Below are 25,139 nucleotides of genomic sequence, written 5' to 3' on the forward strand. Positions count from 1 at the left end.
CAAAGTGGTGGTTTAGGTTGACAGCGGGTCAACACATAATTTCATTAGCAATCGTTTGGCAAACGTGCTCAAGTTGCCAGCCATTCCTAAGGAAGCATTTTTTGTCTAGGTGGCCAATGGAGAAAAACTAAAGTGTCATGGGCGATATGACAGGGTACGAGTGGAGTTGCAGGGCACTAAGTTTTACCTCACCCTTTTTTCTCTGCATTTAACAGGTCTTGACCTTGTCCTTGGTGTACAATGGCTTGAAATGCTGGGCTCCGTGGTCTGTAACTGGAAACAATTGGCCATGGATTTTATCTGGGAAAATCAAAACAGGAGGCTAAAAGGTGTCGACGTACAAGCAATTCAGGTTGCTTCACCAGACGAATTATTGAAGGAGCTTTGCTAAGGCCATGCGAGATTTGCAGTATGCTTCCAACCAACCTTTGGAACAACATCCAATGGTGTGCCACCTGATGATAAGCTGCAAGATATGCAGAGGTTGCTGAAAGATTATGTAGACATGTTCTAGGAGCCTTCAAGTCTGCCACTTGTGCGTGAGTTAAAGCATTGCATTACACTCAAAGAAGGGACCGAGCCTATTAATGTATGCTTGTATCAATACACCCATTTCTAGAAGGAAGAAATTGAAAAACAAGTTCAAGAGATGCTGAACTCCGGTCTCATTTGACCGAGCACCAGTTCGTTTTCGTCACCTGTATTATTGGTCAAGAAAAAGGATGGAAGTTGGCAATTTTGCACAGACTACTGCACACTCAATACCGCCACCATCAAGGATCAATTTCCCATTCCAACAGTAGATGACATGTTGGATGAATTACATGGCACATCATACTTTTCCAAGTTTGACCTAAGGGCCAGATATCACCAAGTAAGAGTAAATCCTTCTGACGTACTCAAAACTGCTTTTCGTACTCACAACGGGCATTACGAATATTTAGTAATGCCGTTTGGCCTATATAATGCACCCTCTACATTCCAAGCCATTATGAACTCTATATTCCGACCTTATCTTTGAAAGTTTATTTTGGTTTTCTTTGATGATATTCTCGTATATAGTTCTAATTGGGATAGGCATGTGGTGCATGTTAAACAAACCTTGGAGATTTTGAGAAGGCATCAATTTTTTGCCAAGGCCAGCAAGTGTGCATTCGGCCAGTAGGAGTTAGAATATTTGGAAAACATTGTTACGCCTCAAGGAGTGAAGGTCGATACTCACAAAATTGCCCCCATGGTGGTGTGAGCATGACCAACTAATATTTCTAAATTACGTGGTTTTTTAAGCTTGACAGGGTATTACAGAAAATTTGTTCAAAATTATGGCATCATTGCTCGACCCTTACCAACCTCATCAAGAAAGGGCAGTTCGAATGGAATGAGGAAGCCGAAGCCGCCTTTGTAACTCTTAAGCAAGCATTGACCACCACCCGTGTTTTGGCGATGCCCAACTTTAATGAGTCCTTCACCATAGAAACGGACGCTGCAAGGGAGGGAATAGGCACGGTCCTAACTCAACAACGCAAGCCTATTGCTTTTATGAGCCGTGCACTCAGAGTTACAAAAAAATCATGGTCAACCTATGCCAAAGAAATGCTCGCCATTGTGGAGGCTATACGCGTATGGCAACCTTATTTATTGGGGAGGAAGTTTTTCATCCAAACCGATTAACGCAGCTTAAAATATTTCTTGGAACATTTGGCAACACGAGAGCAGCAAAAATGGGTAGCCAAATTGCTAGGCTACGATTATGAGATCACTTATCGCCCAGGCCATGAAAATTCAGCTGTGGACGCTCTCTCACGCAAGCCCAACAGTCAAGTCCTTAATCACCTCCATGTACCCACTGTATCCATGTGGGATGACATCCGGAGGGCATATGAAGAAGATCCAAACATTCAGTCAGTCGCCCAGTTGGCCAAAAGTCAAACCGAAGGGCCATATACACAACGACAGGGGTTGTTCTATTTCAGAGGCAGGGTACTCATTCCTTCCCAAGGAGAGTTACGAAAGAGGCTGCTACATGAAGCTCACGACACAAAAATCGGGGGGCATTCGGGAGTGTTGCGGATGTTCAAGAGGTTGGCTCAACAGTTTTATTGGCCTAAAATGTATCGAGACATCCATGAATATGTCCAGCGCTGTGAAGTCTACCAAAAAGTGAAATCCGAAACACTCTCACCTACAAGACTTCTCCAACTGTTGCCGATTCCGTGCCAAGTATGGGATATTATCACTCTTGACTTCATTGAAGGACTGCCCCCTTTCCATTGGCATGGATACAATATTGGTAGTAGTGGACAGATTAAGTAAATCTGCCCATTTCGTAACCTTAAGTCATTTGTTTACTGCTAAGGGAGTAGCTGAAAGATTTGTGGAAGGACTTATCAAGTTGCATGGCCTGCCAAAATCTATTATCAGTGATTGCGATCCAGTTTTCATTAGTAGGTTTTGGCAAGAATTTTTTCACATGTCAAGCACCAAACTACAACTTAGCTCTGCTTATCATCCGCAAACCAACTGCCAAACAGAAGTGGTCAACCTCTATGTGGAGCAGTATCTTCGGTCCTTGTGCATCAATGGCCGCGCAAGTGGAGTACCTATCTTCCTTGGGCTGAGTTATGGTATAATACAACATACCATGCCTCAACAACAATGACTCCATTTCAGGCATTATATGAACATCCGTCCCCCTCATTTCCATTTTATCATAATGGTTTTTCTTCCGTCAACAAAATGGATGAGCAACTGATAACTAGAGATGAGGTCATACGTAGCTCAAAGCTAATCTGGAAACCTCCATCAATCACATGAAGCAAACGGTTGAACAAAAGAGGAGGGATGTCACGTTCGAAGTAGGAGAAATGGTGTTACTCAAGCTGCATCCCTATCGGCAACAGCTTGCAAGTCGATTTTATGGGCCATATCCCGTGATACAAAAAATTGGTGCGGTTGCTTACAAACTTCAGCTACCAACGGGAGCCTGCATCCACCCAGTTTTTCACATTTTCCTCTTAAAGAAATTTATTGGTGAGCGCACACTGCCCTCTACTGAGTTGCCACCTACAACTGATGAAGCAGCAATGATACTTGAGCCCCAACACATTCTAGATACCTGTTGGATCAAGCGGGACAAGAAGTTTGAAGAAGAACACTTGGTTCAATGGAAACATTTACCAGCTGAAGAAGCCACATAGGAGAGGCACCAGTCATTGCTTAAGCAATTTCCGGATGTGGACTTGTAGACAAGAGTCCATGCGGTGGGGGGAGTATTGATAAGCCGCCACAACGTTCAGCTAGAGGTTTCAAACCAAATCCCAAATATTTGGGAGGAGGTTGACGGAAGACACAAATGGGGCGTAACAACGTAGTGCATGGGGAGTGTAGTGCATACGAGCATGGATTGGGACGTTGGAGAAATTTATGCTTGATGTTATCTTTCTATTGCAATTTTATTTCAGTTAGTTGTGGGGCCTATTTCTATTATTTCATTTGTTAGGTGTCGACTATTGGTAGTGGCCTTAGAATGTTCCTCTGTTTTTGGCTTATTTGTTTTTCAGTTTCAAGAATGTGGTCTGGTATTTAAGCAGCCGTGGGTTATCAATGAAAACAAGAAAAATTATTCCAGTTATATTGCTGTACATCCTCACCCAAAGAGAATATTTACGCGAGTTAGTTTCTTTACGTGTACATGGGACCTATCACATGCCAATACCCTTTTGACCCAACACAATTTTGGACATATTAACGTTCATTTCTCAAGGCTCCAATTTTTCACTTGATTTTTACGAGTTGGAATTATCAGGTCCGCTACACAGGGTGGTGCCACCACAATCTATTTGTTTTGTTTTTATTTTTTTCAAGGTTAAAAATGTGAATCTACAATTTTTCAAATTGTAATTCATCATTTTCTTATCTATATTTTTATTTTTTTTATTTGCTTTTGTTTAGGTAAAAATAAAAACAGAAATAATCCATTGGACATTTTGTCCATAGAGTGAAAGTCCTCTCCTCTTCTAGAGAGTGGGGTTTGGAAGCCTTTTCCTCCTCTAGAGGGTAGAGATGAAATCTCTACTTTAGGTAGAGCGTTGTCTCTAAGGCGATTTATTTATAGAGAGTTATAGAAGTTAATATTATACCATTCACAAAGAAATTTGTGTACTGAGAGAGCTCTAATTATGAGTAATTAGCTTGTAATTGAGTAATGCTACCCATCATCTTAATTCTTATCATCTTATGATGTGACATTAAATGATTAAAAATTATTTATTATATTTCATTTGTGAACCTATCATCTAATGTAATATTATAGGATGACGATAAGATGATGAGCATTAAGATAATAAATATATTTTTTTCTCTTATAATTATATCGGGTCACAGCTATAACTTCGTTTTGATAAATAAATGAAGTCTATTTTTTTTAAAAAGAGAAAATAGCTACTTCCTGTTTCAAATAAAATTGAGAGAATCTTGTCCTAATCATGAGGTGGGCCTTCATGATCACGTTTCATTAATGTCAGACCTAAACAGTCATTACAATACTTGTGTTTAAATTGAAGGATAAAAATAATAAATTACATTTTGATTTATAATATATTAAATAGTCAAAATACTTTATATTATTTTTACAAGCAAAATGATCGCATTACTTTATATTTTATACTAAATAAATATTATCTAATTCAAATAAAATAGACATCAGTGTCCAGCTTGTTTGAATCTTAAGGGCTTAGTTTGTAAGAAAGTAAGGTGCAGAGTAGCACTTGTGGAAAAACAGAAGGTGGAAGGTGAATATGAGAAAAGGGTATAGCTTCATATGGAAGAGAAGGCTATTGGAAATCTCCTTTTTACTCACACTATCGAATACAAGTTCTGTTACAAGTATATATACACTACAGAAAATAGAAAAACTAAAGAGGAAGAGTCCTAAAATTAACTTTACAGTTTCTACTGATTTACAAGTAATCTAGGACATGGCTTTTCATGACAACCTAAGACACTGCTTTACATCACTTTATCTGCAATTGTGTGCACTCTTAATTAGCTGTTGATGTGTGCTTTTATGCTTCTCTGTTGCTTTACTTTTCTGTGTTGTGCTTTATGCTTTTCAGCTGCTGCATCTTGCTTTACACCAACTTGTCTGCTGCATGGTGTTTCCTGCATGTCATTGTGTGCTTGCTCAGAATGTCCTTCTTCATTCTCTTTTTCTGTTTCATGTGATAATAGCCCCCCACAAGATGGAGAGTAGTAATTGACTACTCCCATCTTGCTTAGATGTGAATCAATGAGATAGGCAGGGAGTGCCTTAGTGAAGACATCAGCCAATTGTAGCCTACTAGAAATGTGAGAAGTCTAAATACTTCCTTCCAATATTTTATCCCTTATGAGATGACAATCTAGTTCAATATGTTTGGTTCTTTCATGGAATACAGGGTTAGATGCAATATGTAAGGCTGCTTGATTATCACAGTAGAGAGTGACAGCTTGTGCATGAGGTACTAGCAAATCTATGAGGAGATATTTTATCCAAGTCACTTCACAGCAAGTTGTAGCCATGGCCCTATACTCTGCTTCAGCAGAGGACCTGGACACAATGGACTGTTTCTTGGACTTCCAAGATATCAAGGAAGTTCCAAGGAACACACAATACCCTGTGACTGATCTCCTAGTATCGGGGCAAGATGCCCAATCTGAATCACAATATGCTGACAGTTCAAGTTCAGCTGAAGAAGAGAACATAATCCCTTGCCCAGGAGCTCCCTTTATGTACCTTAGAACCTTTTGAGCTGCACTTAAGTGAATGTGGGTTGGACTGTCCATGAATTGGCTCAAATTTTGCACACTATAGCAGATGTCAGGTCTTGTAATTGTTAAGTAGAGTAATCGACCAATGAGTCTCCTGTATACTGCTGGATCAGGAAGCATTTGACCCGTGCCCTTGCTTAGCTTGGTGTTTTGGTCCATAGGTACCTTAACAGGTCTTGAGCCAAGAGTACCTGAATCTGCAAGAATGTCAAGTGCATACTTCCTTTGGCAAATGTGGATTCCTTTGGAAGATCGAGCCACCTCTATCCCAAGAAAATACCTTAGGTGACCCAAGTCTTTAATCTTGAATTTTTGATTCAAGAAGGTCTTCATGAGGGCAACAGATTCTGCACTATCACTAGCCACAATAATATCATCCACATACACTAATAATGCAGTAAATGAATCAGGTCCTTTCATTGTGAAAAGGCTATAGTCAGCCTTTGATTGCTTAAAACCAAACTCAAGCAATGCAGCAGAAAGTTTAGAATACCATTGTCTTGAGGCTTGCTTCAAGCCATACAAACTCTTCTGTAACTTGCATACCTGATCTGGCCTTCCTTTGTTGTACCCTGGAGGTTTTTGCATATAGATTTCCTCTTCTAAGTCCCCATGAAGGAATGCATTGTTCACATCAAATTGATGCAATTGCCAACCTCTCACTGCAGCTATGGAAAGCAAACTTCTCACTGTAACCATCTTAGCAACAGGAGAGAAAGTTTCATGGTAGTCTATCCCTTCTTGTTGTGTATATCCCTTTGCAACAAGCCGAGCCTTTAGCCTTTCAACTGTTCCATCTGAGTTACACTTCACTTTGTAAACATATTTACAATCAATTGGAATCTTTCCTGGTGGTAAGTCAGAAATTACCCATGTGTTGTTTAATTCTAAAGCTGTCAACTCAGCTTCCATAGCCTTGCACCAATTGGGATCTTTAACTGCTTGGTGATATGTTTGTGGCTCAGTTTGAGTGGAAATGCAAGTGGAAAAGGCTTGAAAATTGGGAGAGAATTTTTGATATGATAAAGTGCTTGACAAAGGAAAAGATATACCTGAAGAGGATGGAGCTGTCTGATCCACAGAGTGGGAAGGGAAACCAAGGGTGACCTGCTGGCAGTGATAATCTTGAAGGTACTGAGGTGCCTTCTTAGCCCTGGTTGACTTTCGAGGTGGAGATTGAAGTAAAGGGGGTTGCAAAGGCTGATCTGTAGAAGTAGGAAGGTGTATGGGGTTACTGTCTTCAGGGAATTCAGGTGTGGACAATAGTTCTGATGTGGTAAAGTCAGGGCTATGAATGCTGTTGGGAAGATGTGATGGTCTTGGTGAAGAGAGAGGATGATTTTCTGTTTGTGGTGGCTGAAGAGTTGGAGCATGATCACCACAATGAGGGTCAGTACAGTAAGGAGAAGTCTTAGTTAAAGGATGGTTAACATCCTGCTCAATGGTGGGCATGGACAGCTGCTGTGGAGCTGAATTCATTTGGAAAGGAAAAATGGACTCGTGAAAGAAGACATCTCTGGATACAAACACACTTTTGCTTTCAAGATCAAGTAACTTGTAACCTTTTACTCCAAAAGGATACCCTAGAAAAACACACTTCTTCCCCCTAGGATCAAACTTCTTTTTGCCTTGAGATAAGGTGGAGGCAAAAGCAAGACAACCAAACACCCTCATGTGTTCATAGGTTGGTTTGGCTTGAAATAGGGTCTCATAAGGTGTTTTGTTGTCAAGCAAGGGAGTTGGGATCCTATTTATGATATAAGTGGCAGTGAGAATGCATTCATTCCAATACTTGAGAGGGATGTTAGACTGAAATCTCAAAGCCCTTGCAACATTCAAAAGGTGTTGATGTTTTCTCTCAACAATGCCATTTTGTTGAGGTGTTTGGACACAACTCCTTTGATGAATAACACCTTTCATACTGAAAAAGTCTTTCATTTGGAACTCAGCACCATTGTCACTCCTAACAGTTTTAATTTTAGTTCCAAACTGGGTCTCAACTAAGTTGAAGAAGGACACTATGCACTGTCTTGTATCAGATTTATTTTTAAGGAGGTAAACCCAAGTGGTTCGAGTAAAGTCATCCACAATAGTGAGGAAGAAACGAGTTCCATCATAAGCTATTTCTGAAAAGGGCCCCCAAAGATCAAAATGAACAATTTCAAAACTATTAGAAGAGTGATGAGAACTGTGAGCAAAAGGCAGCCTGTGCTGCTTGGCCATAGGACAAACACAGCAAGGCATTTTGTCATTTGAGGGTAAAGGTTTTCGTACAATAGGATCATTAATTAAAGAAATCCTAGAGTCTGAAACATGGCCTAGGCGACAATGCCAAAGGTCTGAAACACAAATGCTGTTCATGACAGAGGCAGAAATGAAGCTGTCTTTCTTGGAAAACTTTGAAAGGGTGGTCATTAATGCTGAGGGAGAGACTTTCACTTTTAGCAAATGATACAATCCATCCTTGGTTTCACCCATCCCAATCGTGGTCCATGACAAAAGGTCCTGTAGAAAACAACAGTTTGGCAGAAAAACAAGGCAACAAGCAAGGTCCTTAGCAATTTTTCTGGCATATAACAAATTGAAAGAAAAGGATGGAACACAAAGAACATCATTCAAAATGATATGTTCAGTAATTCTAACTGTTCCTGTATGTGTGACTGGAACCTTCTCACCATTTGGAAGTTTAACTGAACAAGGTGCACTTTTAGTGACTGTATTGAAGAAAGAGGTGCTGCAAGCTATATGATCAGTTGCACCCGTGTCCAAAATCCAAGGAATATCAGAAAAACTAGAGGGTTTCTGTGTATAGGCTGAAAGGCAAGAGAAAATACCAGACATCTTGGAAGTGTTTGTTGCAATGGGAAAATTGGTTTGATGTTGTCCTGCAGGAGATTTGACCGAGTGATCCTTCTACTGCAGCAAGGCAAGAAGCTGTTGGTATTGCCCTTTGGTGAGAGCCATTTTATCATCACCTCCTTCTCCTTGATCAACTTCAACTTGGATGTTCGATTGAGCAACAAAAGCACTTGATCCCTTTCCTTTATTGTGCATTTTATGCCCTGGTGGATACCCATGCAGCTTGTAGCATTTTTCTATCACGTGTCCACTCATGTTGCAGTGGCTACACACAGGTGTTTTTGCATTGTCAGCCTTAAAACAGGTATCTAAAGTGTGTCCTTGCATCTTACAATGTGTACAATAAGGCCTTTCACGCCTGTTTGTAGGCTTGAAGTTACCAAAACTTCCTTTAGTGAACATGGCCATAAGGTCAGGGGAAGGTATACCAGAAATCATCTGGTGTTGTTTCTCCTGCTGTTGGATCATGGAGAAGACTCTATTCAATGCAGGCATGGGTTCAATCAGCATGATCTGGTCCCTAGTGTTGGAGTAGCAGTCACTTAATCCCATAAGGAACTGGATGACACAGTCCCTTTGGTACCTTTCCATTAGGATCTTCAGTTGACCACAGCTACATTCAGGCATCGGGTCATATAGGGCTAGCTCATCCCAAATGGTCTTGAGTTTTCCAAAGTAGATGCTAACTGAATCATCTCCTTGTGAGAGGCTTGCCAAAGATTTCTTTAGCTGAAAAATACGTGGCCCATTTTGTTGTGAAAGCCTATCTTGCAGTTCATTCCAAATAGCACAAGCATCATCAACAAACACCAAACTGGTCCTCACAGAGTTGCTTACTGAGTTGTGAATTCAGGATACCACTACATCATTGCAGCGTTCCCAAGCCTCCATAAGGGGATCATCCTAACTTGCAGGTCTTTTGATGTCCCCATTAATGAAGCCAATCTTGTTCTTGGCCCTGAGTGCTCTTTTCATAGCTCTAGACCAAGTAACATAGTTTTCTGTGGTTAGGAGGTCAACAACCAAACTGGCTACTGTGTTATCTCCATGTTCTATCCTATATGGATTATTTTGGTCAGAGAAGTTGAGGAAGCGTGAAACATGCTGGTTATTTTGGTCGACTGATTCTTCTTCCATTGTTTACAACAACTACTGCTCTGGTACCATGTAAGAAAGTAAGGTGCAGAGTAGCACTTGTGGAAAAACAGAAGGTGGAAGGTGAATATGAGAAAAGGGTATAGCTTCAGATGGAAGAGAAGGCTATTGGAAATCTCCTTTTTACTCACACTATCGAATACAAGTTTTGTTACAAGTATATATACACTACAGAAAACAGAAAAACTAAAGAGGAAGAGTCCTAAAATTAACTTTACAGTTTCTACTGATTTACAAGTAATCTAGGACATGGCTTTTCATGACAACCTAAGACACTGCTTTACATCACTTTATCTGCAATTGTGTGCACTCTTAATTAGCTGTTGATGTGTGCTTTTATGCTTCTCTGTTGCTTTACTTTTCTGTGTTGTGCTTTATGCTTTTCAGCTGCTGCATCTTGCTTTACACCAACTTGTCTGCTGCATGGTGTTTCCTGCATGTCATTGTGTGCTTGCTCAGAATGTCCTTCTTCATTCTCTTTTTCTGTTTCATGTGATAATAATAGTGCAAAAACAAATTGTGTAAAGTCATGAGGAACACAACTTTGACTTTAAAAAGAATCTCAATAAATGTTCAATTGTTTTTCTAATCATTGATATTTTAAATTAAAATCTACATATGCAAGAGGATGGTGATAATAATAATAATAATAATAATAATAATAATAATAATAATAATAATAATAATAAATGAAAAATGAACAAAGATATAAGACCATCAATAGAGATCACCGTTTGTTGGCAGGAGTCGTTGCCGAACTTGGTACATTGTAGTCAATTGTTTTGGCACACTTGACGGAGTTTTACACATCTACTTCCTCCTAATCACATTTAGGGAAAGTTAGATTATAGGAGGATATATAGTTATAACCAAACGGTTTATATTTATAGCATCTATTTGGTGTCATTGGGGCAATCTTGGCTTGTGGGGCTCACATGTACGTCGACAGAAGAGGCTGGTTGAGATAGATCTACGTGGTTTGAGGTCGAAGAGCCTAGCAGTGCCATAAGTCATGTGCCTACCGCGTACAAGTAATATGAAAAAAACGGCGTTTTTGTTTGGTGCCCGGGGGGGGGGGGGGGGGGGGGGTGGTTATTGTTTGGTGGTTCTGTGTGCAGGGATAATGATACCCTTGCAGTTTATTCACTACCGCTTTACTACTTGTCCTATGTGGATAATTTTTTCATTTTCTTTTCATAGCAGCCAAACGCTATAGTGAATGTTGAAATTTTTGTCATGCTTTGACAGTAGTTGAATGTACAGTACTCTTCAGACGATTTTTTTAACTGGCGACCAAAATCAAGACCCTCTCCAAAACCCACCCGAACTCCTTTTTCTCTTCTCCAGGACCTTGCTCCTCTCCACCGCAAACCAACTGGTGTGGGAACAATGGCGCCGTCGAAGGTGAGATACCCATCGCCCATACCCACTCCTGAAACCAATCTCCCTCTCTCTCTCTCTCTCTGCGCACCCTAGCGTTGCTTCCAGGCCGAGCCTCCTCTGCTCTTGGGGTTGCACCTCCTATGGTGTGGTCACCATTCAACGATGCCTTCAAAGGTGAGGGTGTTTTCTAACTCGATCTCTTCTCTCCTCCATGCCTCTCTCTCTCTCTCTCTCTCTCTCTCTCTCTCTCTCTCTCTCTCTCTCTCTCTCTCTCTCTCTCTCTCTCTCTCTCTCTATGTGTGTGTGTATGTGTCTAACTCTCTCTGTGTCTCTATCTATCTAGGATTTGGGAGGTTTGGGCAAAATCACACTAGGTCTGGCACCACCCCCGCACAGTTGACCACCCTCCTAAGCCGCTAGGTAAGTCCTACAATTTTCCTCTCTCTACGATTTTCTTTTCTAGGATTCTTGCTTGGATTTCTATATACTGTGATTTAAAAAGTTTATGAAAAAATCACTTTGTAAGCTTAGTCCATTATTGTTCATAATAGAAGGAAAGAAATGTTAGAAAACAAGCAAAGTTCAATGTGTCCCCATTTATATACCACAAAACGCCCAAACCAATGTTTGCAGTTATCTGAAAATTATTATTTTGGAAAACAAACTATGCCAATGTGCAAGATGATTAAAAGCCAGCCCAATGTGCATGATTGTTTAAAATGCATTCATTTTCTTTTAGTAATTTTTTAGCATTGTGGATAACATTGTTTGAGTGGCAGGTTGGTGGATACCAGAAGCCTATGTAGAACTTGCGCATCTTTTAAGCTAATTTAGTAATTTACAACTTCATAATAGCTTATATAACCACTTTTAAACTCTTAGTATGTCATACTTTGTTTGGTGACGTATGCCCTTGGAAGAAAGGGCTTTGGAAGAATTGGCTTCCAAATAAATTATCGTTGTTTGTTAGGTGAGCTAAGAGGGGGGTAATCCCGATTGACTACATTATTAAGCATTTAGGCATTCCTCTTATTTTGAAGTGTGAGTGTTGTGTTCAATCGCAACTGGAATCTTTTAAGCACATTTTGTGTGGGCCTAAAAAGTTTGGCAATATTTTGCGGAGGCATGTCTTATAAGAATGCCACATATCTGAAACTGGGAGGGAATGATGAGTTTTTGGTGGCAAAGAGCTTCATTGTCAACACAGGTTGGTGGCTTCGTGGGTTCTCCCTATTTTGATTTCTTGGGCGCTATGGAGAGTTCAATGCGCAACCCAAATGGAAGGTATTAATTTTAATCCAAATAGTATTATTCAATATGTTAAAATTTTAATTAGAGACCTTTCTAGTAAGATCAAGGGTTTTCGGGGAATGGGTGCTCATGATCGGGCCATTATAGAATTGTTAGCTTGTCCGATTGTTCCTCTTGTTGTAAGGTGAGTGAGACTAATTGAGTGGCAACCTCCAGAGCGAGGGTGAGTAAAAATGAATGTAGATGGAGGATCTTGCAGTAACCCGGGAGATGCCGGTGGGGGTGGTATTATTCGGAACCACCAAGGGGAGTAGTGGCGAGATCCATGCATTCTTATGGTCATGCCAGGAACAACATCGCTGAATGTAGAGCTCTTCTTGATGGGCTTTTGTTGTGCAGAGATTTGGGATTGCGGGATGTATTAGTAGAGACAGACTCATTGATCTTAGTGGGTTGGTTGGCTTCGGGAGTGTGCAAATATTGATTTCTTTGGGATTTCTAAGAGGAAATTAAAGCTATTACTCATGAGTTAGATGTTCGTTTTTGGCATATTTTTAGAGAAGCTAATATCGTAGCTAATTTTTTGGCTAAGCAAGGAACTCGAGGTATTATTTCAGACTTTTGTGACATTGATTTCACTCAAGGTCTGATTCAGGGATTGATTCGTATGGATAAATTTGGCATCCCTTATCTTAGATGTTGAGAGTCCGCTGGTGTGGGGGTCTTTTGTTGGTTGGTTGTTTTTTCTAGATTTTTGGGCAATTGGAAATTGTTATTTTTTGGGGAGTTTTTGTAAGTTTTCTTGGATTTGCTTTTCTATTTCATGGTATTCCTCCACTATAAGTGAGTGCTTTTTTAATACAATTGGGTAGCAGTCACTCTTGGAAATGTGACCTCGACTCTTAAAAAAAAAAAAAAAAACTCTTAGTATGTCATACAAAACTAAACTGTCAGATCATGCTTGGATTTGCTATTATCCTTCTTGTTGTTGTAGATATTTATTGACTTGTATTGGAAATTGCATGGTTGGTTAGCTACATCCAGTCTCTCTTTTCAACTTTAGGTTGCTACCAAGCGAAATGAAATTTCCTTAGGTGGGTGTCAGATTTCTTACTTATTGTAGATCAGTGAATAATGATGCATACCTCTGGTGATAGAGTAATTTCTTACTTTTGTTTTAAACCCAGTTTTTGAAGTGGTTCTTGTGAATGTTTCCTTTCTTTCTTATATATAGTAGTTTAAGGGTAAGGTTGATTTGGTATTTCTTACTTATTCTAATTCAATGACACATGCTTCTTTGTGATTTGAAAATGATTGTGGTCTTTTTGAAATGTGGGTTTAGATGAGTTAGTTCATTTCTATGACCACATCTTATAGATAAAAGGTAATGGTCTTCATGATGTCTGGTTTCAATAACTAGAGAGTTTAATCTAATGGCAATGATAAAAATGAAACATGGGGAGAGAGCTCACAACCGGATTATTCTTCCATCCAAAATGTGGATATCAAGAGAATGGTCTCTATGACAAAAAAAGAACTCTTGGGGAAAAGGGTTATATTTCAGTCAAATTGGATATGAGTAAAGCGTATGATCGGGTTGAATGGGATTTTATTAGGGCTGTTATGAATAGGATGGGGTTTGCGAGGATTTTTACAGATTTGGTCATGTCTTGTATCAGTTTAGCTTCTTACTCAATTTTGATTAATGGGGTTCCTAAAGGACCTATTGTGCCTTGTAGGGGATTGAGACAAGGGGATCAATTATCTCCCTATCTCTTTCTTCTCTATTACAGAAGGGCTGCTTGCCCTGCTAAAAGAGGCTGAGACAAGAAAAAAGATTTCAGGGATTAAAATCTGCCAAGGAGCGCCAAAAATTACTCATATGCTCTTTGCAGATAATAGTTTGATTTTTTGCAAGGCCGAGGTGGCAGAAGTCAACAGATTACAACCTCTTTTAGCCACTTATGAAAGTGTGTTGGGTCAGAAGATTAATAAAGACAAAACTAGTTTGGTTTTCAGTGCTAATGTTGAAAGGGTGAGGAGGGAGGAGATTAGATTAATGTGGGGCACTGGTGAGGTTCAACAGTATGAGCGTTACCTGGGCCTTCCCCCTATTGTTGGTAGATCAAAGAAGAGGGCTTTCCAAACAATAAAGCAGAGAGTATGGCAGAAACTCCAGTGTTGGAAAGAAAAATTGCTATCTCAAGGTGGGAAGGAAGTTCTTTTGAAAGCAGTTGCCCTCTCGATTCTCACTTATGCAATGAGTTGCTTTCTATTGCTTAGTGGCTTTTGTTCTGAATTGGAGGGGCTTATGGCAAATTTTTGGTGGGGCCAAAAGCATGAGGAGAGGCGAATCCATTGGGTTAGTTGGAGTGGTTTGTGTCAGATTAAATCTCAAGGGGGAATGGGTTTTAAGGACCTTCGGTCTTTCAATCTTGCTCTTCTTGCTAAGCAAGGTTGGAGATTATTACAAGATGAAACCTCTCTACTTCATAAACTTCTCAAGGCGTGATATTTCTCAACTACTACTTTTTTTTATGCTGGTTTGGGCCACTGCCCTTCCTACTCGTGGAGAGGTATCTGGGAAGCTAAAAGGTGGTTGAAGGAGGGGTGTTGATGGAGGATTGGAGATGGGAAAACAACTGTTTTATGGACTGATAGGTGGATTCCTCAACATCAATCTCTAGCAACAGAGGGATATGCTATCATTGAGGCAACTAGGGAGGCCCAGGTTGACTCTTTATTTGACAACTGACTTAGAGGTTGGAATCTGGACATGCTTAGATCTCTCTTCAATCCAAATGTGATCTTGGATATTTGTAAGGTGATGATAGGACCCGAGGGTACAACTGACAAATGGATCTGGGATTTTGAAAGAAATGGCTTGTTTTTAGTTAGAAGCTGCTATAGATTTATTCAAGAGCAAAAGAGGGGTGTGGTAGCAGAGGCTTCTGAGATGGGTAGTCAAAAAATGGTTTAGAAAACTATATGGACTCTACCTGTACCAAACAAACTGAAAATTTTTATTTCGTGAGCTTGCAAAGATATCCTTCCTACAAAGAATAATCTTTTGCAGAAATAGGTGATGTTGGATAGTAAATGCAATTTTTGTGATTTTCCAGTTGAAGACTTGAATCATGCAGTTCTCACTTGTGCTCTACTCCGAGAGTGCTGGCAGTAGCTGATGCCTGGGTTAAACATAAATGCTTCTGCTTCTATATTTGATGCACTTCTACAATGATGTCAGAGGATGGAGTTTGACAAGATGGCCACATTTTGCTCACTACTTTGGAGTTTTTGGTATAGACAAAACAAAAGGAATTTGAGCAGCTTGAGTTGCCACCACTACAGGTTGCTGAGCATGCTTTAGGCATCTTGAGGAGGTTCAAATTTGTGAAGGGTCAATCTCGTTTAAAGGCGCAACAGTCTTTACAGTGGTCTCCTCCTCCAGCTGAGTATTTAAAGCTTAATACTGATGGCGCTCTTTTCAGTGATGTTCGTAAGGCTGGTATTGAGGCTATTATAAGAGATGCTGTAGGTAAGGTAGTTATGGCTGCTAGTTTGGTTGCACAGGAAGTCAATCAGCCTGAAACTATTGAATTGTTGGCTGTGTTTTAGGGCATGCAGCTTTGTATTGGCATGGGTATTTGAAATTTAATTGTGAAGTCGGATTGTCTTTTACTTATTAATTCCTTGCAGAAGAATGACATGATAGATTTGGCTTCTGGTTCTCTATTTGCTGAAGTTCTATGCTTGCAAACTTATTTTGCTTCTTGCTCTTATACTCATGTTTATAGGGAGGGTAATGTGGCAGCACATAGTCTTGCCCGTCATGCTTGGAAGGTTGAGAATATTGAGAAGTGGGGAGATTGTATTCTAGACTTTCTTTCTTAAGCTCTTTGGCTTGATAAATGTCTGTAATCATCTGATTAATCAATGAAGTTGTTATTGCTTATCAAAAAAAAAAAAAAAAAAAATTAACAAATAGATTCCTAAGAAAATCTTCCATTGAAAACAATCTATCATGGCAAGGTGGAGTACAGTGAGTGGGGTTTCTAAAATATTACATTTGCTAGTGTTTCATTATGGATCTCAACTTCATTAGTTTAATCTGACCAGTGCATGCTTTGTTGTGTGACGGCTTTGGTAGTGCAAAATGTCCACAAATTTTGTGTTAAACTCAACTACTTAGAATGTTTTACCAGTTCGGCAAACGGTATCTAAGCAAAGATCAACAATGGGCATTGAGGCTACCTGCCATCTTAATGGATTTGAGAATGAAGCACACAAAATCAAGATTCTCATGCGTAGATATAGGGCTGCACTTACAATGTCTTGGATTTTTTTCTTAGTTGTATTAATATGGTTGCTATTAATTTAACTATTTCGAACCATCTTGAAAATTTTGCTGGTTTTCTGGTTGAAAATATTGTATATACTACTACTTGGAAAAGCTATGTTTGGTATGTATGCTCTAATATGATGAAAATATTGTATATGTTTACTTCTCCCTAGAATGGAAAAGTTCCATATATATAACCCTTTTATTCACGCTGTGATATCTGCATTATATAAGATTTTTAGTCAATATGTGATATGAGCATTCCAACATATTGACATGTGCCTCTAAATAGAAGAATGAAAAAATATGTTTATGGTATTGTGCACGTTGTTGTAATGCTTTTTCTTGTAATGGTTTTGGCTCCTACAAAATAAAATCTGCAGTCTGCATATGAAGGAATTAAGAAGTGGTTTTCGGCTCCTACTTGTCTTTTACAAGCGGTCTCTAATAAGTACCTTTTTAATGACTTCTAAGATAGTTGGACATAATACAAATAATTTGTCAAGTATAAGTTGCTTTAACGTCTAAAGTGACAAGAAAATGGTTATATCATGGTTATACAAAATGGTTATAGTGGATAGTTATAACATTATCAACATTAAGAATGTGTACATATGGTTACAAATCCAAATGACTAGTTACAAATGTTGAACCATTTTGGAGTCCGAGACTCACAAAAGCAACACTCCAGTCTTGCATCATTAAGTTCCAGTGTCTCAAAAAATCCCTTCTTACCCAAAAAAAAATGTTTCATATGATATTTGTTCCAATCTCAAATTAAGTGCTGCTACTATTAAACAGATCTACAAAAGCACAAAATTATAAAACATTCTATTGCAACACTCCCCTCCTGCAGTAAACAAAAAAAAGAAAAAAAAAAACAACAACAACAATCAGCTCACTTTTTAGAGCTCCCCAAATCTATCTTTCAAAATTCATGAATTTGATGCCAGTTTTTAAAAATCACCAAACCCACAATCATTCTTCCAAGTCACAATAAAAGAATGCAAAACAACAAATAAGCAAATGAGCACAAAAATTAGCATCTGCAACCACAAATCAGCAAATGAGCACAAAAATCATTCTTCCAAGTGACAAGTAAATTAGTCGCAACAAATGAATGCCAAGCCTCTCACAAAAGTAAGCCCCAACAATGAGCACAAACATCTTAATAATATTCAAGAACAACTCAACTTAATTACACTATCAAGCATCTTCATATATATATATATATATATACCTTGTATCTTATACTTAGTCTGCCACATTATGATCTAGCCAATGTGACTAAAGAATTGATCAACAATCCCAAACATGCGTTAATTATATGGTTAAACCAATAATTGTTCTTCCTTGAGTAATATTCAAATTCAGTATAAATAAGTGTTACAATATACATACGAATTTTGACGTTTACATCTTGATACATAAGGATAGGAGTACAACAAGAGGTTTCCTCATCCAAAAGTTGAAAAGATGGTTGTAACTACCAATAATAGAGAAGAAACACACAATTAATATCGTCAAAGTATCATATTATATAAACAATACTTCCAAACAATGCCACAATACCACGGTTGGAAAGTCACGCTCGAACAAGCTAGGTGAGCCAAAATTTATCACAGTTGTTCTATCTAAGCACGATCTATTCTTTTGGTTATTATTTCAAGACATATAGTTAATGTCAATAGGTTACAAAATACCTAAACTACCTGACTTACCTGAGCCCGTTGAGTCTTCCTTACTTTCAATCTATTTACTGCCTCGTCAGTCGTCGACTATTTCCTCTTAGAAACTAGCCTACTTTTATCACGCGCAGCTATGAGACTTTTTAATTTGTCAGATCCTTTTATTAGCCATAATGACTCAATTGAACAATTATCACACACTAGCTATACATCAACCCACTCTAGCTTCAACTTAACTGAGTCATTAACTTCGCACAACCTTCATCTAAGGTGCCTGCAATTGAAGAAATCTTGTAAAAAGCCTTTTCAATTTATTCATTCGGTGTGCATTTGGACTATAACTCAGATTGTGGGCTACAAGTGTGTAAGCTCATATCAGATCCTTCCTCCACCTATCAAAGAAGTATTTTGCAGGCAACCCTTCCTTATTATGCAGTGCCAACACATGATTGACATGTCTACACAAAATGCCCTTAAAAGCAAATAACTGACATGTGCATTGCTTTGCAATCTTCTTCGTTAAATGCAATTACACATTTTGTACTTTTTCTAAACTCATCCATAATTAGTATCTGATTGGCCACATGATATGTAAAAATCCCTAATTCACTCCGAACCATTGATGGGCAATAATAAATCAACACTCTTAACTCTTTTTGAACTTCTTTAAATTTTACATTTGTATAAGTTGCTTGGAACTGCCGCTCAATGCCATAAAATGTTATGCATGAAATTTGTGTGTGGAATGAATTGAAGTCAACTAGAAGCTCATTCTCCATCTTGCGCCTAAGTGCATTATCATGCTGATCTACAAATTACTTTAGTATTGTCTTTGAATTTACATAATCATCAAAGAACGCATTCACACCCTCTCTTCTCTGAGTAGTTGACATTCCTGCCCAAAATTCGTTCCTCACATATGCTGACAACTATAGATGGCTCTTAGAATATAGTCATTCAGGCCATGAATTATCATATAGATCAAAATTATCAAGAAGTTGTAGCCAACAACACTCAAATTCATCACGAGTCAATGTGTCATAAACACACCTATGTGCATAATCCAAAGAAAAAAAAATCATTTTCTATGATAATTGAAGGAGATAACACAGCATTCAAGAAATAACCGTGGAAAACAAATACCTTTGCAGCTGACTTTTGATGCCATTGTACTGACTATGTGACCTAAATTTCTCAGAAACGTTTTTCAATATATGCCACAAGCAAAACCGGTGTCAATATTTTGGGAACCGGTGTCGAGATTCAGAAAGCAGGCCACATAAAAAAAAAAAAAATCAATTGACCATGATGATTGACGCTCACAAAAGAAGTAAATGGCATTTTGCATGCATTGAAGTACGTCATGTCGAAAGTTATAACATCACCAAACGACTTGTATGCAGCTCTACTATGGGCATTTGCCCAAAACACATGTCGCAATCTAGTTTTATCATCAACGTCCATGACATAATATAAACCATCATTTTGCGCCTGCAAACGAGTGAAGCAGTTTTGCCGTACTTCAGCCCCTTCTAACCTAAGCCAAAGTAATTTGACCTCATGTATATAATTACGTGCATCTCTTTCTCCAAACATCATATTTTCATACTAATATAAACCCACGAAATTGGAATCTCTTGAACCCACAATCAATTTGAAAACTTATCCAAGAAAGTCAAAATCAAGTCAATGGATTGAAGAATCTAGACCCTTTGAGGAACTCGTTTCAAGAACCTAGATTATATTAAAATCTAGACTCGTTGAATAACCTATCTCAAGAACTCAGATTATAAAAGAGGAAAGCCACAAAATTTATGATTTATCTTTGATAAATTCAAAAGTTCAATGAAACAAGAGGAGATAAACTCAACTAACAATGAATAAAAATTCGTAAAATTTCATAAAATTTCATGAACTTCTTAAAATGAGGCAACAAAGAGTATTTAAACTAAAACCTAATTAAAATCCTAGGCAAAATAAACCTCTATCTTCCAAAAATACCCCTGAATAAATAGTGTCGCGGCTACAGTACCGCTACAGTAACTTATCCTTTTGAAATCTAATTCAACAAAATAAAACATATGTAGGCCAAGCATTCTCAAACTCAGTTATTCTAGACTAATTCATATAACTAATAAAATAAACAAGTCTAAGGCCTTCAATGACATAAACATAATAATAGGCCATAATTTATGTTGCACTCTTCCATTACTTGTATCACGTGGATAAGAACTGGATCTCCTTCTCTTAAGCCCATTTTAAATATTGGGCTCTTACTAGACTCGTCCCAAGTGGATTGCACCAATTTTTGCATTACTTCCTTGTTCTTCTTACCTCTCGATCTTGTAATTACTCCATTGGGAACTTGCAAAGGATCTCTATCAGTCAGTCCACCTTGGGGCCCATCATTCCCCTTCTCCTAAAAAAGATTTGACCTCAAATCTCCACCTGCATCAAAGGGAAAAAGATTAGTAACATTGAAAATAGCATAAACATGATACTTACCTGGAAGATCTACTTGATATGAATTATCATTAATTTGTTTAAGAATTTGGAAAAGTCCATCCAAGTTACTCTTGTCATCAAAAAGCAAAAGGTATCAAAACTGAAGGAATAAGTGGATTAAAACCATAAACAACTTCAAAATGGGAATATGAAGTAGTAGTATACATGGTCCTATTATATGCAAACTCTATAAATGGCAAATAAGTCTCCTAAGTTTTTAAAGTCTTATGAATAACAATGCGTAAGAGCTGAGTTAAGGTCCTATTAACTACTTCAGTCTGGCTGTTAGTCTGTGGATGACAAGTAGTGGAAAATAAAAAGTTAGTAACTAATTTTTCCTACAAAATCCTCCGGAAGTAGCTAAGAAATTTAACATCACTATCAGAAACAATACTCCTAGGCACACTATGAAGTCGTACTATCTCCCTGAAAAATAAGTTAGTTATGTTTGTGGCATCATCAGTTTTATGACATGGAATGAAATGTGTCATTTTGTTAAATTTATCCACAACTACAAAAATAGAATTTCTACCCCATTTTGTCATAGTCAGCCTCAAAACAAAATCCATAAATATATCTACTAATGCCTCACTAGGAACGTTTAAGGGTGTATACAACCAATGTGACAAAACTTTAAATTTGGCTTTTCTACATGTAATGCACTTGCCACAAATGCAATTGACGTCTCTTTTCATCTTAGGCAAAAATAAATGTTCATACAACAAGTCAATGAATGGCAAATGATACTTCCACAAACGTTCATGCATCACATCTAAAATTTTCCTTTAATTAAAATGACCACTCCAATTATATGCAAACTTAATAAATGGCAAATAATATTCCAACAAATGTTCAAACAACATTTCTAAAGTCTTCTTTACACCAAAATGTTCCAACAAATCACATACATGCACAAACATCTCACGCATAAGACTAGCAGGCTCACAAAGTTTATTCTCTCTAACCAAATACTAATATAGTCTATAGCACTTACCAAACAATATTTTCTCACGTACTCCATACACACTAGCAAAGTCATCATCATTACCATGTAATTTCTTATCATATTTATATCTCAATAATTTTTCATCTAAAATGAAGACAATGACTTACATTCTTGATAATGCATCAACTACTAGATTTTTCTAACCATGTGTGTATTTGATTTCATGAGGAAAAGTTTCAATACATCCCTCCCACTTAGCATACATTCTAGTCAACAACTTACCTTATCCCTTCAAGTGTGTTAAGAACTCATGTTCTTGAAAGAAAGGTTGGGTAGGGATTGTCATACCTGGCACAAAGTTAATATAATGCTCTATCTTTCTAATAGGTGGCAATCCACTAAACACTCCATTAGGAATCATGACCTTATATCCCTGTAGCAAATAAACAATAACACTAGGCAAAGAGTCATCAAATTTGTTAGTATAAAAGCTTACTTAGCATAAAAATTCACTTTTCTCTCACATTCTTCACTCTCGCTTTTCTTTTCATTCTCGCATTTCTTTTCACTTTCTTTTTTTCTTTCACTCTCTTTTTCCTTTTCACTCTCTTTTATTTCACTCTCTTTTTCAACATTTTTTTTTTGAACTCTTAGCCTTACAAATGTTTTTTAACATGTTCTCTCTTTTCTTTGAGGTTTCAGCCTCACCCTCATCCTTTTTCTCTCTAATTTTTTTCTCTCTCTCATTTTCGGTCTCACTATTTCTTTCTTTCTCAATCTCACTCCCACTCTTTCTTTTTTGCTCAACCTCACTTTTACTTTTTTTTTTTAATATCAATCTCAGTTTCACTCTTTTTTTATTTATTTATTTATTTTTTTATCAACCTTACTTTTCAACTTTAGTTGATTTTCATGAACCTATGTTGGAGTTAAACGAGCAAGTTTGATTATTTTTCTATCCTTTTCAATTTGGTACATATTCCTAAATCCAACATGGATTACTCTCCTATCACACTACAATGGTCTCCCCAATAAAATATGGTCAGCATGCATGGACACTACATCACAAAGCACCTCATCTTTATACTTTCCAATTGAAAAAGAAACTAGTACTTACTTATTTACCCTAACATCCCCACAATTATTCAACTACTGCAACATGCATGATCTAGGGTGTTTCAAGGTAAGTAAATTTAATTTCTAAATTAAAATAGTGCTAGCCATATTAGTACAACTCTCTTCATTAATGATCATACTACATACCTTGTTGTTGATGTGTCATCTAGTATGAAAAATATTCTCTCTCTGCTACTCCATATCATCTATTTTAATTTGTGTATTGAGGGCACGCTTGGTAACAAGAGACTCAACATACTCTTCATAGTTATACCCATTCTCAATACTACGCTCACGTCTCCTCCAATCTTTCCCACCATGTAGATTTCTAATTACTGCACCTTGTTGATCCATCATATCTGTTGAACCCAAGGTTTCAAGTTTCATGTGATTATAAATCTACACATGGATTTTGATGATAACAAATGAATTCATAGAATAAAGGAGTTTCAAGATCAAGTTGTCCACATAATGGAGTCAAGCACATCAAAGAACCAAATATGAGTAAGAAGGAAACAAGTTCATATTAAATTCATAGAGTAATGTTGTAAATCTCTTAAAATTTAAAATTAAGATTAATGCTCAAAATTAATATTTTATCATAAAGCATTAAAATACATTTTCCACATATGCATGAATATTTTTGAAAATTAAATTTGAAAATTTTGAAAGATGATTGATTGTCATCTTTTACATGTGCATGCCTTGATTAAAGGGTTGAACTTTGAAAATATTAAATATGATTGATTGTCATCTTTTACATGTGCATGCCTTGATTAAAGGGTTGAACTTTGAAAATATTAAAGATGATTGATTGTCATATTTCACATGTGCATGTTTTATTTGAATATTTTCAAAAGTAATTGATGCTTTTTTAGACTTATACAAAAGGTAGATGATTTTGTTTGAATTTTTTGAAAAGTAAAGTGTGCTCCTTTTGTCATATGCAAAAAGTAAAAGATTAGGTTTGAATTTTTTGAAAATGAAAGTGTGCTCCTTTTGTCATATGCCAAAACTAAAGATTAGGTTTGATTTTTTTGAAAAAGTGAATGATGTTGTCTTTGACATGTGAATCTTTTTAAATTTGAATATGAAGTCTCATATGCCTATAAATAGATCATTTGAGAGCTTCACATTTACAACACCAAGAGCATACAACATTCATTCAAAGCTTTCATTCTCTCTTCTCTAAGCATTGAGCCTTAATCCTTGTTCATTTTGAGAGATATAGTTTGCGCTGTATTGTTCTTATTTCACTCATTGAGGAGTGTTTTCTGATAACCTACCCACTATCAGCTCTTGTATCAGAAAAAGGGTGTGTATAACCCTTGTGCGTGTAACGGGAAATAGTTGAATCACCATGTGTAAGGTGATTGCAAGTGTAGAGGGTGTTCTACACGGATCTTTTGTAGCGGTGTTGTTCAAAGGTGTAATAGATTTCTATCTCCACCTGAAGGAGGTTGAATAGTGAATTTGGGAATCCTCAAGGGGTAGCTTGAGGCGAGGACGTAGACAGTGGGGCCGAACCTCGTTAACATACTGAGTTTGCTTCTCTCTTACCCTTACTCTTTATATTTATTGTTATTTCATATTTTGTTTATATTTTATATTATATATTTGATTTATAATTGTTATTTTTTTAATACAACTTAATTCACCCCCCTCTTGTGTTAGTCATCTAGGCAACAATTGGTATCAGACCTAGTTGACCTGTACTGTTCATACAGGCAGATTACTCATGGGAACTCTCGCTTGTGACTGTGTCACCGAAGCAAGACTCTCCGACCATGGGTGACGGTGCACCGGTAGAGACGGTGGCCGGCTACTCTGGTAGGTACAATTGTTAAGTGACATAGGTGTGGCCTATGATCAGTAACAATTGGTATCAGAACTAGTTGACCTGTACTGTTCATACAGGGAGATCACTCATGGAAACTTTCGCTTGTGACTATGTCACCGAAGCAAGACTCTCCGACCATGGGTGACGGTGCACCGGTAGAGACGGTGGCTGACTAGTCTGGTAGGTACAATTGTTAGGTGACATAGGTGCGGCCTATAATCAATAACAATTGGTATCAGAGCTAAG

At 37.7% G+C, this 25,139-nt stretch overlaps 1 protein-coding gene and 1 long non-coding RNA gene across 3 annotated transcripts; one reads left to right on the plus strand and one right to left on the minus strand.

Annotated features, from left to right (window-relative positions):
• Positions 1-8,721: 8,721 nt before the first annotated feature.
• Positions 8,722-9,804, minus strand: LOC122304795. The gene is made up of 2 exons (XM_043117058.1): positions 9,576-9,804; positions 8,722-9,503 (listed from the first exon to the last, which is right to left on the minus strand). The coding sequence occupies exons 1-2, from the start codon at positions 9,802-9,804 to the stop codon at positions 8,722-8,724; spliced, it is 1,011 nt and encodes a 336-aa protein (XP_042972992.1).
• A 1,147-nt stretch (positions 9,805-10,951) lies between these two features.
• LOC122304244 lies at positions 10,952-17,010 on the plus strand. 2 transcript variants are annotated; one of them, XR_006240972.1, is made up of 3 exons: positions 10,952-11,379; positions 11,549-11,625; positions 15,579-17,010. It is a non-coding gene; the product is annotated as an uncharacterized LOC122304244 (long non-coding RNA). The 2 variants fall into 2 exon arrangements; XR_006240971.1 differs by having other exon boundaries at positions 10,960-11,379; positions 16,254-17,010.
• Positions 17,011-25,139: the final 8,129 nt, after the last annotated feature.

This window comes from Carya illinoinensis, chromosome 3, assembly GCF_018687715.1.
Source record: "Carya illinoinensis cultivar Pawnee chromosome 3, C.illinoinensisPawnee_v1, whole genome shotgun sequence".
Classification (NCBI taxonomy): Eukaryota; Viridiplantae; Streptophyta; class Magnoliopsida; order Fagales; family Juglandaceae; genus Carya; species Carya illinoinensis.